This window comes from Anastrepha ludens, chromosome 4 (assembly GCF_028408465.1).
Source record: "Anastrepha ludens isolate Willacy chromosome 4, idAnaLude1.1, whole genome shotgun sequence".
In the NCBI taxonomy this organism is placed as follows: domain Eukaryota; kingdom Metazoa; phylum Arthropoda; class Insecta; order Diptera; family Tephritidae; genus Anastrepha; species Anastrepha ludens.
Genome location: NC_071500.1, coordinates 98,983,054 through 99,002,100, shown reverse-complemented (window position 1 = coordinate 99,002,100; position 19,047 = coordinate 98,983,054). Strand labels below are relative to the sequence as shown.

The window sequence follows — 19,047 nt, the reverse complement described above, 5'->3', positions numbered from 1 at the left end:
ATTTTTCCAAATTTTTTTTATTTTATTGTTTTTTTTTTGTACTTCATTTTTAAGTGTTTGAAAATTTCGCAAATTTATGCATTACTTAAAAACAAAACTTTTAAAAATTGGTTCAAAAATGTATATTTTTTTACTTCTTAAAATTCTTCCAATTTTGCCCAATTAATGCATTGCACACAAAGCAATTTTCAAAATTTTTTTCAAAAATTTATAACTTTCTTTTATTTTAAATTTTTTTTTTAATTTTTAATTTTTTTTAATTTTACAAATTTCCCAAATTAGTCACAAAAATATACTTTTTGCATTTTTTCAAAAAAAAATTTTTGTTTTTAATTTTTAAATTTTTACAAATTTCCCAAATGATTGCCTCCAAAAAACATACTTTTTGCATTTTTTCAAAAAAATTTTATTTTAATATATTATTTTTTTTCGTAATTTTAAAATTTTTGAAAATTTGGCAAATTAATGCATTACTTAAAAACAAAACTTTTAAATGTTTTTTTTTTCAAAAATTTTTAACTTGTTTTATTTAGATTTGGTTTTTTCCAAATTAATGCATTACTCACAAAATTTGTTCAAAGAATTTATAATTTTTTTTAATTATTCCGAATTTCCCAAATAAATGCATTACACAAAACAAAAACCTTTTACATTTCTTCAATTTTTTGTTTTCAAACTTTACACCGACTGTATATACCTATATGTAAATGTTGGCCATAGTAAAAAATTAAATTTAAATATTTATTATTGCGCTCTTTCTCCCTTTTCGAGGCAAATTTTTTCACAGTTTTCTGCAAACAAAATGTTTAGTAGTAAACAAACGCACATAAATATTACTTTTCCAATGTTCGTGAAAAGTTTTCTCTTTTTTTATTAAAAAATACAACCTTTCTTTATTTATTTCTTTTTAACCGAAAAAGTATTTGATTAACAATATTTTCCACATAAAAATATTTTAAAATATCAAAAAGACTACAGCTAAATTTCACTGCATTTACACAAATTTTTAAATGCACACAAAGCAAAGTTGGTAGAAAAAAATGTATTGCATATTCGTTATCGTAGCCCCGCACGTTTACGGTATTAGAAACAAAACAAAACACGAAAAAATAAATATATCAACAAACAAAGAGAAATTAGGACAACCACATAAACGAGTACGATTTCATTTAACGAAAAACTTCGCACTAACAAAACAAGAAATAAATTCCATAAAAAGTTACACATTTTTAGCACTTAAAAAAACATAGTAAGTAAAGGAAAACATATAGCAAATGCTATTACGAAACAAACACAAAAACAAAAACAAAAACATGAAACAAGACATTTGTTTAAACGAATTCGTTAGGAATAAAAATGATAAGAAAAAAATTCATATCAAAAAGAAAAAAATTTCAACACAAGATTTTTTTCAAAATTTTTATGTATACGCACTCAAATAAATTATCGACTGTAAATTTAGTAAATTTAGCTTTTACCTTACAAATGTATTTCTAATTTATAAAATTGTACATTTTCAGCCTTCGGGTTATTGAGAAATTAAAAAAAAAATTATATTAAGTTTACGCAAACCAAATTGTTCAAATATTTCGCATTGCAAATTATTTGTAAATTTGTATTTTTTTTTAATTTTCGTTAAACGCTTTGCCACAAAGCTGCTTAAGCTTAAAATAATGAAAAAAAAAATTATAAATTTATTTATATTATAACTTTAAGTCTTCAAAATTCTCATTTTCTTTCACACTCTCTAAATTTTTGTACTCTCATTGCATAAATGTAGGTTATTGTAATAAATAGTAAGAAAATACATATATATATGTATGTACAATATATAAATAATTATTAAAAGAAATTAATAAAATACGAGTTAATTAGCAAAAATTAAAAAAACTAAATTTCAGTGTTTTGTTATTTTTGCAACTTTCAAGTGGGCATGCGGGCAAGTATTTAAAACATTTTTTATTATTAAGAGTATGCACAATTTTAATAAAAAAAAATAAATAAAATCAAAAAAATTCAAAAAAATAACTTATTAAAATATGTGCGCTCTTGCATTAATTACACTAATTCCGTATTCACACATCCGTCACTAGTTACTATTAATGGTCATAAAACACTATCCCGACTAGTCCTTCTTTCATGCTGAAAAGTCTCGAACGACTGATGGAATTGCGCATACGTCAGAGGTCACTGAAGGCTCACCCTCTGTCTCCATTTCAGAATGCCTATTAAAGTGGAAAATCCTACGAGTCGGCATTGCAAAACCTTGTTGCTACGATAGAGCTGGCCGTCGAGAGGAGGGACTACGCTATGGGCATCTTGCAGCTCTGCTAGTAGGCACGGCATAGACCGGGTGCTAGTGAATTGGATTCGTTTGACTTAAACAACTCGGAAGTCTACGCACATGCGGACGACAGGCCCTTCGCTTATGAACATCTGTAGGAAAGGGCATAAAACTCTAGATATGATTGACACTTGGTGCTGTGCGAATAGGCTATCGGCAAATCCCACCAAGACTGGTATTGCCCTCTTCACCAGAAGGAGAAAGCTTGATGGACTAGTTCTGCCTAAGCTAAAAGGAGTCACAATCCAGCAATCCAAAGAAAACAAATATCTTGGAGTAATCCTCGAGGTCATTTTGCGTATTCGAGTTTTTTTAAGCGCACCGCACACTTTCCAATTTTTGTCTCAAAGTCTTTTTAGTTAATTTAAATTAATTAATAAATTAACTACACTACACTACCATATAAGTGCTTATTCACTTTCAACCAAATGAATGTAAACAAAACTTTCCGTCATTCATTTTTACTGGCATTCTAAATTAAAGGCGAATTGAATAAGAAGAAATCACCTATTCTAACCAAGGAGCATTCATTAAAGGTGGTGGGACTTGACCAACAACAATATTTACACTTTTGATTGTCAAACAAATCATTGGCAAAATATAAAACAAAAAATGAATTTGCTTTATTTCATTCTGGGCCGACAGCCACATGGGCACGGCGAAAGCAAAAAGACAAATCAGCTGATTTACCGAAACCACCTTTAATAGGTTCGCTTTGATTCTAACCACCCCACCTTCTACAGATACGTAGAGGTGGAAAACTATCAATGGCACTATCGACACTATCGATGGTTCAAAATTAACTATCATCGAATATCGATGGCGCCCACTATCGATAGTTCTCCACCTCTACAGATACGCCTTGCTTATTATTTATAATTTATTTTTTACAACTTTATCTCACATCTCAGTTGTGATGGCAACTCTTTTCTATTTAGTAAAAATGATTTGACGTTCTTTGTTTTTTGTTTTCAACGAAAAAAAATCTCAATATTTATAAGAAACACTGCCAATCGATAGCCACAAAAAAAAAAGGAAATTTAAGGAACTTAAAATCGCGCATATTTTTGAATAATTTTACAAGTGATATAGAATTATTTTTTTGCGCAATATGAATGGTGTGAAAAAACCGCTACGTCGTTCCACCAACAAAGAAAATAATAAAGAATTGAAAGATGCAGAATCGGGTATACCATTGCGTACGATGGAGAGCATAATTGATTCGAGGCACATGTTTTTCTCGCAAGAGGATTTCCAAAGTTGGTGAGAGAAAAAACTGATCGAAATAATGTGGACACTTTATTCAGAAACCTTCAGGGCTTAACATAACTCTTGGAAGAAGTTATAGGGGTAATAACTGTAAATATGTAGTAGCAAACGAAATGTGTTAGCCATCCTGAGCACATCGGCTTCGGAATGCTCCAAAAACTGCATTCAGAGCTAACAAAGCTATTCAAACTATCATGCGCTGCAAACTTGATTTCGTGAAATCATTTGAGCAGTAAAAGCTTAAAAAAGGCGCAAAGCTCCAGAGTTTAAATGTTCCCGAGGCGAATCTATTAAAGGTGGCGCTGGTAAATCAGCTCAGTTTTTTTTTTTGTTCTTTCGCCATGTCCATGGGGCAGTCAGCACAAAATGAAACAAAGCGCATTCATTATTTGAGGAGCTTTTAAGCATTCTACATCCCGAAATTTAGAAGTAAACTAATTCTACTGAACTGTTTTGTGTACTATACAAAACAAGGAATACTTGGAGAGAATTTTCGGATCGAATTTCTTTACAGGCTTCAGCAATCAAGAGCTTAAAAAAGTAATATTACGAAATTGCGAAATCTTAAGCTTGAAGCATTATGATTTTAAGATTTTGAAAATTTTTAGCATAGCCTTAAATATTTTGGCATGCAAGACTAACTTGCAGCAACAAAAACTTTAGTTACTTCAAACACCCGAAAGCGTACTAATAGCTTTAAAGGATCAAATACTTAATACCTTCAAAATCATTACACAGCTCAGAGAGTTTTAAAATCTTTAGAGAAATTTGAAAAAAAATACACTTTATTATCCTCGTTGACCGCTACAGCAATTCTTCTTCTTGCTGCCCTCTTACTCTAGAATAAAAAAACCCGCGTTAGAGAGACTTCTGCTGTGTCTCACGTAAGTGAAGTAAATAAAAATTTAAAGTTACGGCGAGCCAACCGTTCTCATTACACGTCTCAATTAGAATGAATTTACGAAATGATCTCGCTTAGACTGCAATTAGTGCTGCCGTAGCCATAACGCCATAGCCGTAACTTTAACCATAGCCGCAATATTCCAGCATTTGTTGATTAATCAAACCGTAACCATAAACAGCTGAAACTTGAAAATTCTCACAGGACTAACTATCTCTATCTCTGTCTCTATTCTTTCCTATCTCTTTCTCTGATACCTTTCTCCTTCCCTCCTTGACTATCTACCCTCTTTCTAGAGCTCTAAATATAATGGGCTTTCTAGCCAGTGTATTTTAGGAGCCACAATATCTCTTGGTGCTCCTAGCTCAACCTATTCAAATTTCAATTTCATTCATACACAGCTGATATTGAAGTAGAATTAATGGCGTCATTTGCACTTTGTCATAAAACCACGGATGATTTTCCTCTAAATCAATAAGTTTTTCGTCGTTCATTTCTTATATTCAAATTTTGATCGCAAGTATCAAAACAAATGTAAAGTATTTCACAGCTGCTTACGTTTACGGAAAAAAATTCAATTCAAAGTACATACGGCTACGGTTATGCTTATGACGTTATAGTGCGGCACCACTAATTGCAGCTTTAGCCACTTACTTCTAAGCAAATGTGAAATCACAGGGTGGTACATATTAACATTTTTATTTTAAAAATCAATAATTCGAAAAAAGTCAATTTCTTTGGTATATTTGTGGAATGCAATTTCATACATATGACATCCTCGGCTGGTTTTGCAGTAGCGCTTACTCTGAACACAGTTATCCTCAACCTCTGAACACAGTTATCCCAAATTTCAGCTCCGAGGTGGCCAATTGACATCGCCTTGAACGGCTGATAACTCGATTATCGAAGTTGGCGCGCAAAAGACCGGTTTCTGCATGGGCTGTGTAGCATAGCGTGCCGTCCTGTTGAATAAAAAATTGTCCACGTACATGTCTTTAATTTCGAACCACAAAAGATCATTCATCATTCCCCTGTATCTGTTACCCTTGACATGCGTTTTCCAAGAAAATTGCGCCAATGGTGCCACCGCTCCAAAATCCACCAAAAATTGTCACCCTCTGAAGATGCTTTAGCTTCTGGACGATCACATGTAGGGCTCCGATCCGCAGATGTGGTGGGTTTTCTTGTGAACACAGCCAGCGAGATAAAGAATGCGTTTCGTCAGAAAAGAAGATTTATCGATCCAAATCTAAGTTCATTGCCTTGTAATGTTTTCCAATCTTATTCAAGCGTGGAGCAATCAATTTTGTTTAGCGGAGATAGGATACTGACTTTCGGTCAAGATTTCCAGCGTGAAAAAGCTGTCACTACCTTTGATTTGCATTGTCAAAGCAAACAATCATTGAAATGAAATTTTGTATTTGCTCAACATTCTTCGGCAAACAGTTTCCAAGGCAATTCAGCGATTCAATGAACTTGACCATGAAAGTGATCGTACGAGACGTGGATGAAATCTCGCTATTAACACACCAAAGAACCGCCAAATACTCAAAAAGCGAGAACACTGAAAGTCAAAAATTTCAATCAAATGAATTTCCTGAGGGCTGGCATTCGACGTAAAATTATTATATGAATTGCAAAAGAAGAGTATCGAATGAGCACAAACAATTACGGCTGCAAATGTACCGACAGCTCTTACGTCGCGCCACAAATGATGGGATCTAGTCAGCAGAAGCTCTTGGTTCCTCATACAAAATAGGGCATCGTCAGAATCTCTTATCCAGTATTCGACACATACATATGTATCTACTTTTTGTGTATCAGGGGGTCAAAATCAATAGGAATAGTTTATGGTCGCAACATTTTGGTCATGGTGCCGGTGGAAGTGTTGTCTGAGTGAAACATCCCAGACCCAATTAGCACAAAAGATGCCATTCTGATGCACCACTTGTAGAACCACTACTGTTTATTAGACGAATCATCTTGATTTGACTCTGAACCTGTCTATGTCGTATATTTTCTTTTCTGCAATTTCGTTCAAGTTGCCGTAGAGCACCCAGACTTCGGCACTCACACGAATAGTGAAAGACTGTTTCCTAAGAATTTTCTTGATTGCAGCTTTTACATCTCTCGTTGTACGGCCACCTCGTCTTTATGGCATGGACTCCCAAAGACCACTGGCCGATTATTGTTGACGTAATTCCAAATATGTCTGCTCGTGACTTTCTTATCTACTCATAAATTCTCGACTAGTTGGAATTGGGACACGTTTGTCTAGTTATTTTGCAGATATCCTTGTTAATCCATCTATCAGCGACCTGTTTCTGGAACAGCGAGAAGAAAAAAATCATTGTCTCAATTATTTCCGGTCTCCCTGTATTGTACTAAAGCCCAAATTAGCAGTGGCTATCAAGCCTTTGGCCGCCGTAGCCGAATATATTGGTGCATGGCTACCATTCGGAAGTGTGCAGGTTCGAATCTCTAGGCATGAAACAACTTGGCATAGCAAACCTTCAAATGTATTTCTGCCATGAAAAAGCTTCGCATAAAAAATATCTGCCCTTCAGAGTCGGCCTGAAACTGTAGGACCCTCCGTTTGCGAAACAACAACAAGACGTACACCACAAATAGGAGGAGGAGCTGTACTAAGCTCCTAAAAGAAGTGTATGTGCCAATTTTTTTGCAAGCCTTTTTTTAATATTGAATTCAATAAAGCACCGTAAAAAAATTTGCAATGACATCAAATTTAGGTACTTATGTATGTCATCTTGTCCCATCAGTCTTAAAGCCGACGAAAGTTGGTATGCGTCAACTAACTTATCTAAGACCTTTCTCTTGATTTAAAGTGCAATTTAGCGGTTAAAGCTTCCAAAATTTCCAAGCCCTAACTGCTTGTATATTCAGTTATCAAATTGAAAAAATTTCTAAACCTAGTAAGTTGTAGATTTATTGCCGTCCGTTCTCCTAACAGGTGTGAAGAAATGTGGACCGCCTCGGAGACAAACCAAAAAATTAAAGTCCAGCTGTCCAAGTAAGTGCTATAAAAGTAGCAAAAATGTAAGCTCTTCATCCGGCAAAATACTATTTCATCTTATTACTTATTTTAGCACCTCTCTACTTCTACTGGACTATTTTCAATTTAAGGCTGCGCGTACTATTCAGAAATATCTCCGCCGCTGGTATTATGCGCGTATCTACCAGCGCAAGCGTAGCGCTGCCATACGCATACAGTACGAATGGCGTAAATTCTACAAACTACGTGCGGCATACCGCAAACTGGAGCAAGAAACACAAGAAACAGCGGAGAAGTTCTACTTCCGCCAGGCGCAAAAGATACAGGCACTGTGGCGCGGTTGGTTTACGCGGCAGAACATACACGATCACAAAGAGTTAATGAAGTCGCAAGTGATGACGGCGGAAGATCTTCTGTTTTGTATCGCCTTCAAATTGCATCATATGTTGCGCACCTATCAGATACCGGGTGTCTATTCATTAAGGAACTCACAGTGAGTTATGGTCTTGGGAAAACGCACACACGCATACACTTTACGCTTCGTTCTTTTTCTTTTTAAATGCAATGTAATTGCACTACAGAAGTTTTTATTTACATTTATTTTTTCTTTTTTGCTTGTAGCTGTCTATCTAAGGTTGAAAAACTGTTAGCCGCCATGACATTTAAACAGCACAACAAGTGTGTACGCCAACTACGTGCTAAACTTGAGAAACGCACTAATAATGCCCGCAAAAAGTTTGAAGAGTCTGCTTTCAACTCAGTCATACCATTTACTGGGCCTAATGTGCGCGGCCTCTGTGAACAGAAATGTGCTGATTTACCAAAAACGAAGGATTTAGATCGTCGCATGTATAAGATATTGCATATGTACGAACAGGCAGCCAAGGAAGAAACTCGAAAGCAACGAAGGGAGAGTTATACAAAGGAGAGGGGACAAAAAGCTCGTAAGTACATAAAGAGGGTTCAAGCTTGGATTATATATCATATATATATAATTGGCGCGTACACCCTTTTTGGGTGTTTGGCCGAGCTCTTCCTGTGCGTCTTGATGTTGTTCCACAAATGGAGGGACCTACAAGCCGACTCCGAATGGCAGATATTTTTATGAGGAGCTTTTTTATAGCAGAAATACACTCGGAGGTTTGCCATTGCCTGCCAAGGGGCGACCACTATTACAAAAATGTTTTTATTAATTTTGGTGTTTCACCGAGATTCGAACCTACGTTCTCTCTGTGAATTCCGAATGGTAGTCACGCACCAACACATTCGGCTACGGCGGCCGCCGGCAGCTTGGATTAGTCGTTATAAATAGTGCCAGTACATAACATCGTGGCATCTACGCTGGGCTTTTGTCAACTATTGGTTTGGGGAATATGTTCGTAGCGTTTTTACCGAAGACTTTTATTTAACCAAACAAACAATAATTACAGTCCGTGTCAACAACATTTTTGTACAGCTTATACCGCTGATTTTTAATCACTTTTGCAGCCGCGACCCCTTCGAATGCGTGCATAAAAATACCGCCTCAAAACGCTTCGCGTACTTCCCACTCATTTTTGTTTTGTGGCGTTTACGGTTGTCGTTTCGAACGACATTAACCTGAGTTAGCACTGGTGTCGTAGCCCTTGAGTGGGACTATTACGCAGCAGAAAAGCAGAGCGAAATATGTCTTGAAGTTACAAGAAAAAAACGGTTCTTTTCTTCTGACAGAGACTGTAATTGGCGAAGGCATCGAAGTCAGAGCAAATAATTTGTACGAAACGACACTAACGGCGGTTGCTTAAAAGTGAATTTTTTCATAACTGTCTGAACACCTAGGCTACGCAAACAATTTGACTCCTCTTTGACAACCCATACGTGTTTTCAATTGTCTTCAGAATGTTGCCCTGTGTAAACCGCAGGTTACATTCGAGTAAACTCAATTCGTGATGAGTGAATCGGGCGATATAGTTCTTCTTTTGCCTATACACTGCTAAATGTTTAATTTTCTCTTAAGTATTGAGCACTGAATTACCTAATACAATATGACTTTGATTAAAGCAGGATTTACTTATCTAAAAAATGTCTCACTTTCATTTTCTTTAAATCATTAGAGTCTCCTCGGTCGAAATCTAAACAACGCAAATTACCACCAGCAGAGGAGAAAACAGATTTTTGTGAGGATATTGTGGCTAGTATGAAGCGTTGGAATATCTTGAAACAGAATAATGTCACAGTAGATCCTAACATATTTCGACGTCCGGATTTGTTGGAAAAATTTCTACATGAAATTGAGTCAATTTATAACACGATGCAAGACCGTTGCCATTGCCGAATTCCTGAAGATATGTGCCATTGAAATTTTAACAGCAAATCAATTAACTTAAACATTTCGAAGAGGTGTCAAGAAGTTGAAAATGCAAGCGAGCAGCAAAAGAGAAATTGCAAAATTTTCTAATAAATTGGAAATACGAGAGCATAGCCATTTCAATTCGTACAATTTGACATTCAATATACGCCAAGCTAGATGCTCGGAACACTTGTCAAATGATGTATGCGAAACACAAGCAGTTCCAATATTTAGCATTTGCAAACAGAATTTTTCTTTTTTTAGTGCAAGGAACGGCCATACGTTGCCGCTTCTATGAATATTACCAGCCAATTGCTTGCGTCAATTTCTTTTCTTTATTTTTTCTGCAATTTTTGTTATCTCGCAATACTCGAAAACTCTTTATTGGAAAATAAAAAAAGCGATCAAATTCGAATACTGAATGAGATTCTGAATGAAGGGAAGATGAGCTCGAATTTGAATTTAGAATTGAAATTTAAAGAATATGAAGAGCAAAGTTATCCATATTATGGAATATAGTACAACATATAAAGGGTGATTCAGATACAAGAAAATAAAATAAAAATTAAATTTAATAAATTTAAAAAATGTCATTAAATTAAGTAAAATAAAATTTAATGAAATAAAACAAACTTCGAAAAAATTCGATGTCAAATTTAAGGCCAAACAAATTTAAGGCTAGAACCGGACATTTGTAGAGAAAGTGCTCAACAGTCTCATTCTCTGCAGAATCCCCTCAGCTTCTGCAATAGGGGTTGTACGGAAGTTCAAGCTTCTCCGCATGAATTCCGATCATCCAATCGCCAGTAAACGGGTTTGAAAATTGAATGGCGGGGAGTTCCCCTCACCTTAAACGTCCTGTATCGTATTAAGGCCATAGTGTTTTTAAAATAGCACACGATGAGACAGACCTCCATCTGTCTTGCGCTTTTTTGAGAAAGAAACTGTGTAGTTTCCCTTTAACAACGGTCAAGAAAACATCGATGTCTGAAACTGAAACCGGTTCTGTCGACCCCTTCCTGGTAAGCTCATCGGGGATTTCATTTCCCTGCACATTCGAGACGTTTGAGTTCCTCCTTACAGGTGCAGGAGTTAACCAGAAAAGAGCTGCAATACGGCGACGACAGGGCATTGATCGCAGCTCTACCATCGGAAAAAATATTTTATCTAAAAACACATTTAATTCACCGTACACAATTCGCTCGTTGCTCACACTGGCACATCAAATGATAAAAAAAATTTTTTCGAATAACGGTCGCTCACGGTAGGAGAAAGCAATCTTTCCGAATGGGGCATAAAACAACATAAAAACGCGCACTAATTGGAGGAGAAGCTTGAAATCATAAAATTTATGGAATCTTCAGCAAGATGGAAGCATATCTTTAACTTACCAACTTAATCAAAAAGTCCCTAGAACATATTCAGAAAATTCGAAAGTTTAATCCTCTAAACCGATATTATCGCCTTCAAAGTACTCCCCATGAACTGTAATGGAGTTAAGGCAGCGTTTGATTCAGCTCTCGAAACATTTCTGGAACTCGATTTTCGGTATAGCCTTCAGAGCAGCTTCCGATTTTACCATTACTTTTTTTCGGCTGTTAAAAGTGAGTTTTTGACTCGATCGAACAAAAAACAATCGCTATAACAGTTGAGATGGATGGCTGTTGGATGGTGTTGTTTTCCCACAAATCTTTTCTTTTTGGTCGAATTCCTTCACATAAACTTCTATTAACTCCAAAATAGTAGTCTTTATTAACTGGCTGAACATGGCAAATATTCGTGGTGTACAATACCGTTGTAATCCATAAAAACCGTGAGCATCGCTTTCTTTTCTGACTGAAAACGACATGGTTTTTTATCTTGGAGCTCTTCACTCACTCGCCTGATGTCTGAATTATGTGTCGTACTCATAAACCCACGTCTCCAGTAGTGATGCGTTTAATACATGTTGGGACGGATTCAGTCTTGTCTTTTGCATTATCAACGCGGTCCCTTCTTTGTGGGAAACTCAGTTTCTTTGTAACCAACTCTGCAGCAACACTAAGCAAACCCTAAATATTAACTACAATGTCCTGAATGAATCCATCTCCAACGTTCAAGTCCTCTGTCAGCGTCCTGATGGTAAAATTGCGATTATTCATCAGCTTTTCTTTTACTTTATTGATGTTTTCATCAGTTTTTGATGTCGACTGTCTGCCACTACGTTCATCATCCTCGATGGACTAGAAAACGGTTTTCTTTAAGTTAATTGATTTTTTATGCCAAATGTAATACAAACTAGTTGTTGCAAATTCAAATCCTTTTTTGAAACTTTAAAAAATTTAAAACACGCGGAAAAGTAAATTTTCTTAATATAGTACGGCGCCCTTTCTAATGTCAAGCACTGGCTATGAAATTTAGGCAGAAATATTAATCACAGATGTGGCAACCTAACAAAAAAATAGAACTCAAATCAGTTGGCCCAGAGCGTAATCTTGCGGTTCTATAGGAACTTTTTGATCAAGATGATAAGTGGGACTAAAATTATTCAGCCAAGGTAATCAATACGATCTGCATTTGGCGATTTTTTTTTTAATTATACAACTTTGAATCGTACAGCGTTGCTTGATTACACCTTTTATAGATTCAGTTTGGTGGCATAAATAATTAGTCCGACCATACAGATCTAAGAAAACTCATCATCATCATCTTGGCATTACAGTCCGGGGTGGACAATTGCCTCCTCTACAATACGCCTACATTCTTTTCGACAGTGCGCTTTCGTTCTATATGGTGAGATTTTCATCTCTCGTATATCGTCTTCCACGTCTTGCAACTATCGTCTCCTTGGCCGGCCTCTTCTTCTTGCTTCTTCAGCGTTTGCTTCAAGTACTTTTTTGGTCGTTCTTTCGCTGCTCATTCTTAAAACGTGTCGATACCACCGTAATCTTTGGGGCTTTATAAACCGCGTTACATTTCCTCCCGCGATTAAAACACTGAGCTCGTGGTTATACCGTATACGGTATGTACCGTCTTCTAATCGTAAAGGGCCGAATATTCTTCTAAGAATTTTTCTTTCAAATCGCATCAGTAAATTCACATCATTAACTTTAAGGACCCATGTTTCACAGCCGTAGGTGAGAACCAGTCTTATTATAGTTTTGTATATCTGGAGTTTTGGTTCCTTTAGTATCAATGAAGACTTCATAAGTTTGATATAGCCAAAGTATGCTCTGTTAGCTGCGTGAATGCGGTCTTGTATTGATAAGTACGAATCCTTATTTATGCTGAGTACTACGCCTAAGTATTTAAACTCTTTAATGAAAAAACATCTTGCAAAAACGTAACTTCCGATTCTGATGTGTCTATTATGAAACATGATAATGTCATGTACTTGGTCTTTTCTTCATTTATATTGAGGCCTGCTGGTTTTGTGGCTTACAGTAAGCGCATGAAAACGTTCTGAAGAGCCTCCCTATTTCTCGCAAGAATCACAATGTCGTCAGCGTATGCGCATATTTGTGTCGATTTATTTTGGTTTAGTGCTGAATGCAGTGTTAAATTAAATAAAAGCATTGATAGTGAGTCGGCTTTCCTCACGCCGGATTTCAATTCGAATTCGTCAGACATTTCGTCATTCATTATTACTTAAGCGTTTGTGTGTATAAGAGACATATTGATCATATTTATATAACCAGTACTGGTTGATATATTTTCTGTTGAGTTTATCAAACGCTACCTTAAATTCTATAAAGAGACAGTGTAGATTAATGTTGAACTCATAACATTTTTCGAATATGCGATATATCGATCTGTTGTCGAGCGTCCGATTCTAAAACCGCATTGATAATCTCCCACGATATCTAGGTAGGTGAGGTAGGTGAAATTGTTGAAGTGCCGGTCTGGCACTCCTCAAGTAGCACTAAATCGCTGTTTTGACAGGAAGATATCTACAGCCAGCCAGATCTGTTGATATAATGGAGAAGATTGATGGGATTTAGGTTGGCGCACTGCCCCAGGCTGTCGAAGAAAGGAGCGCCCAGTAGCCTTAGTCGTCTAGCTGCCAAACCCGGACATTTACAGAAAAAATGCGCTACCGTCTCCTTCTCTGAAAGGTCCCCACAACTTCTGCAATTGGGGTTAAATGGTAACCCTAGCTTTTGCGCGTGTATGCCGATCGTCCAATGACCGATAAACATAGCTACGAGTTTGTAAATTGAATGGCGAGGAGTCCAAATGGCTTTATGAGTCCTTCGTATATCGTATTGGGGCCAAAGGGTTTTCGAAATAGCACATGAAGAAATGGAGCTCCATCTCTTCTGCCACGATCTCTTCTGCATAGACATTAATTTTTCATACAATATGTTTAATAGAATTTTGTAGCTCCCGTTGAGAAGAGCTATCCCTCTATAATTTACATAATTTAATTTGTCCCCTTTTTTATAAATTGGGGCTATTAGGCTTGTATACCATTCTTAAGGCATGTTTTCTGTTCTCCAAATTTGAAGTACCTATTACCTCATGTATCTGTCTTATCAAACCTTCTTCGCCATATTTTATGATTTCTGCATTTATACAGTCTCCACCACCTGACTTGTAGTTTTTCAGTTTCTCTATTGCTCTTTTCGTGTTATTAAGGTCGGGGTCTTCCAGCCTATTTTCTACTGTGTATACAGCACCATTTTTTTTTTTTTTTTTTTTTATACAGCACCAATAGGCGCGCCATCTTCATTATTATTTAAGAGCTCATTAAAATGTTCTTTCCAGATACTTAGCACTTCATTTCTACCACTCACTAAATCACCAGTTTCGTTCTTGCAACTCATCAATCTCGGCTGGAATTGGCGCGTGTGTTTCTTTATCCTGCGGTGCATAGTTCTTGTTTGTTTGTTGTGGAAATCTTGCTCTATTATTTCTAGTTCCCTTTTCATATAATCGTTTTTCTTCTTTTTTATAATTTTTTGGATTCTTTTCTTCTTTTTTATATATTTTTGTAGGTTTCTTCGAGTACTGTTTTGGAGCCAGGCTTTTCTTGCTTCATTCTTTGCTTTACTCAGCTCCCTACATTCTGCGTAATACCATCCGTTGGTAATAACAACTTTTTGGCCAGTGGTTTCATTTACAGCGCTAAGAATGGCTTCTTTAAAACTTTGCCATTTTGATGTTATGTCTGCTTCTATTAAAATTTCTTTGATATCACCCAATTTACGCTCAAACTTTTCTTGATACATTTTTTTGTAGATTTATTCCCTAGTTCCAGTTCCAGTGTTTCTTTTTGAGTTCATTTTTTATGATTCGCGATATTATTCTTTGGCGCACACGCGCTACAACCATATAGTGATCGGAGTCACAATTTGCACCACGATAAGATCTTACGTCGATTATCGAGGACATGTGCCTTATATCTATCATTATTTATCCGAGAAAACTATACTGATTCATCTTATAGTTTAATTTATTACTTAAGTCAATGCAGCTATAAATTGAATTCTGCAAATTTTAATTTCCGATTCCTGTAATTTAATTTTACCAAAGCAAGAATTTCACAATTTCAGCAGCTGCTGCATTTCCACTTCCTGAGCCAGAGCCACTAGTCCGTTTAGGTATATATTATATATTTTTTCCCAACTTCCTCTTTTTCTATTTTACTTTTCATTTCACGCTTCAACTTTGCTTTCGATTTACCACATCTTCAACTGACCAATTGTCAAATGACAAAAACAATTCAACTGCCCCCGATCTTCGTGACTCGTTCCCAACAACCTGCCAACCATTGTCGTCTGCCCATTGTGAATCAAACGACGAACTGTTCATCCGCTTGTACTTCCTTTCGGACTATTTTGCTTGCGCTTCAACTATTTCTTCCCGCCCTGGCTTGTGCTCGGGCTGTGCCCAATGTCCGACAACTGCTGTGGCAGTAGTGGAAAGTTACAAACAATCTACTGGCTGATTGTTCATCTACAATTGAATTGTTGTTCGCTGCTACTATAAAAGCTATGGTCACACAAGCATCTGGACAGCAGTTGAAGCACAAAACACCGCAAACAACCAGATACCCATACTAAGTACATAGTGGTGAGTGCTGCTGCAAGAACGAAATCAAGTGATGGCCAAATATACCACTTCTGATTCTTTTTTATTTTGCTACTCAATTTCTACGATTGCTAATGCCATTGTGGATTTGTTATATTGTTTTAGCAGGGAATTGTTTTTTTTTTTATTATTATATAGAGTATTTGCCGTTAGCTTGAGCTTTCCATGTGAATTTGTGGCCATTGAATGTAGTTTCGTTTTACTAGCTTTTGCTGTATTTTCCTTTATCCATCATCTTTCCCGTTACTGGGAAATGCAATAAATTTGTTCCTTCTTTAGCAGGTTAGTAAGTAAATCAGATAAAATGCGATGGCAAAAAAATCACATTTCAACACTTTTGACATTAGTATTTTTTTCTTGAACAGCGCAACAAGAACAACATTACACCAGCATAGCAAAATAAAAGAAATGTTATAACCACAATGTCAACAACAAACGACACAATTGCTTCAATAACTTCATTCAAACGTTCAAGTGCTATGCTTGTAATGCACTTTGGCAGCACGAAAACACACCTAAACTCAACATTTTGACAATGAAGCACACAACCTCCAGTGATGAGCAGGTTGTAACCGTACCTCTTTTGTACCTTACTAAATCGTCCATGTTAATTTTAGGTACAATTTGGTCATTCGAAAGAAAGTAGCGATTTTAACTCTTATCGAATATAAATTAGAGCTTAGTTAGTCTGAACTTAAGCCGAGCGGCTGTTGTACGCTTAATTTCCATATGATGCGCTTTGACCACCATAACGACCAGCACATCAACTATTTGTAAGCTCCGAAGCAGGTAAGCGAATTGTGATGACGCACTAGAACCCAAATGCGAACTGTGGTTTTACACCAATACTCAAAAAAACGAAAAGTCATACTTAAAGTTGCAGGTTTGTTCATCTAACCTCAGAAATTTAGATTTTGCTTTGAAATTTACAAACTGAGTTCCTTTTCGCTTGACCAAAGATTAGAAAACTTAAAAACATTCGCAAATGGAATAATTGGGCGAAACAATGATGTCAATTGGTCGCCAAGTCGTTCGGGTTGGTGCGTGACTATCATTCGGAATTCACAGAGAGAACGTAAGTTCGAATCTCGGTGAAACACCAAAATTAAGAAAGACATTTTTCTAATAGCGGTCGCCCCTCGGCAGGCAATGGCAAACCTCCGAGTGTATTTCTGCCATGAAAAAGCTCCTCATAAAAATATTTGCCGTTCGGAGTCGGCTTGAAACTGTAGATCCCTCCATTTGTGGAACAACATCAAGACGCCCACCACAAATAAGAGGAGGAGCTCGGCCAAACACCCAAAAAGGGTGTACGCGCCAATTATATATTGGGAGGCTGAATTAGTTTTAAAGGTTTTTTTCGAAGATTTGGGGCTTTATTGTGAAAAAACGGTACATACATACATACATATATACCATATTTATTCCTTGCGCTCCATAGTGAAGCATAGAGCCACCACCAAACTCTTAAATCTATCGCTATAAAATGGCATTCTTATTATTTCGTTCCAATTCAATTCACTTAATATTATTTCCTTCTGCGTAATACCTGGAGCTTCCATTCTATGGCTTACTTCACATTATCTTGGGCAGGTTTTCTAAGCGTATGGCCGATTCTATTCCATTTTCATAATATAATATTTTTCTCTTAATATTATTTCTTTCTCTAGCTGTCTTCTCCAAGTGTGCGCTGGACGTCCCCTTCTGCGTGATCCCTATGGGTTCCATTCGATTGCTTATCTCGCAATATTTTGAGCAGATTTTCTAAGCGTATTGCTAATCCAATTCCATTTTCTTTTCAGAACGTTTGTTCGTTTGTTTTGATGAGCGTAGAGTTAGTCAATTCCCACAGACTATAGGTGGATATAGTTTTTGACCACCTTCTATTTTGGCGATATATTAGCCATGGTGCAAGATTCCAAGTTTCGTATCCGGATATGATGTTGGAATTAAATATTATTGATTTAGTGCCATGCGACAGGAATGAGGAGATGCAAATATTTTTCAATTGCCCGAATGCTTGCTGGGACTTATTTATTCTGTTTTCGATGCCTTCGGCACAGCCACCAGAGGTCGAAATAATACATAAAGCAAAAACTTTGAAATTCCTCTATAGGTGTTGAGTTTAATAGGAATGGACGGGTGCTGTTTGTATTTATGCGTATGGCCTTGGCTTAAGAGACATTGCTGTTGAGTGCCACTTTGGATGTCAGTGTCGATATTGGTTCGATTTGAAAGGCAAGGCTTTACTATCCCACGCTGCAATTAAGCCGCTATCCAAGCCTAAAGAAGTTTGAAGAAAGGGAACGTTAGGTATCCCGGCTGAAGTCGCGGAAACTTTTTAATTTCGAGGAATTAAAGTGTAATGAGTAAACTACAATTAACTAAAGAGAAAGAAACTCAAATGAAGGCTAAGGGCTATAAATGTCCTCTTGACTAATAAGAAGTATTGCGAAGCTAGTAAACTGATGGTGTGGGTCTACGCTAAAATTTATTGATATTCTGATTGGGCAAGCTTCCAAACGGGCCCAAACATTAACATACAATCAGCAAATGTTGCTCTTGAAAAGATCCCTCAAATGTAGCGTATAAAGAAAAAGTAGCTTAAAATAAATAAAACGCCTATCTGTGGTGTGCGTCTTGATGTTGTTCCACAAATGGAGAGATCTGTAGTTTTAAGCCGATGCACCAGCTACGGCGGCCGCCGAAAAAGTAGCTTAGGATAACAAAATGCAAAGATTTGATGGTGCTGCAGTATTCATGTAAAACCTTAACAGGGTATATAGTGAGCATCTCCTGAGTTTGAAGTCGAAAAAATAGATGTGCGCTGAAGTCTTCCAGATAGGATTATAGCGCTTCTAAGAGATCATTTTTGACCACACAATGGGTAAAGCTCAATACAGAGCTGAACTGATATTAAATGAAGACTAATTATGCATCCATTTGTGGAACAACATCAAGACGCACGCCACAAATAGGAGGAGGAGCTCGGCCAAACACCCAAAAAGGGTGTACGCGCCAATTATATATATATATATATATATAATTATGCATCTCAAGTGCATACTGATTGACGGAGCAAACTAATAATTGCAAAAGTGTAACAAAATCTTTAGCTA

At 36.6% G+C, this 19,047-nt stretch overlaps 1 protein-coding gene across 1 annotated transcript; it reads left to right on the top strand.

The window, feature by feature from the left end:
- Positions 1-3,349: 3,349 nt before the first annotated feature.
- LOC128862128 (uncharacterized) lies at positions 3,350-10,358 on the top strand. Its single transcript, XM_054100587.1, has 5 exons — positions 3,350-3,607; positions 7,486-7,545; positions 7,622-8,020; positions 8,149-8,471; positions 9,621-10,358. The coding sequence occupies exons 1-5, from the start codon at positions 3,456-3,458 to the stop codon at positions 9,863-9,865; spliced, it is 1,179 nt and encodes a 392-aa protein (XP_053956562.1). The 5' UTR covers positions 3,350-3,455; the 3' UTR covers positions 9,866-10,358.
- Positions 10,359-19,047: the final 8,689 nt, after the last annotated feature.

Bases quoted from the DNA above. Each gene is read 5' to 3' on its own strand.
- LOC128862128 (XM_054100587.1), top strand. From the start codon at position 3,456: ATGAATGGTGTGAAAAAACCGCTACGTCGTTCCACCAACAAAGAAAAT. The intron at 3,608-7,485 runs GTGAGAGAAAAA...TTCTCCTAACAG, and splicing joins CAAGAGGATTTCCAAAGTTG to GTGTGAAGAAATGTGGACCG. The intron at 8,021-8,148 runs GTGAGTTATGGT...TTTTGCTTGTAG, and splicing joins TATTCATTAAGGAACTCACA to CTGTCTATCTAAGGTTGAAA.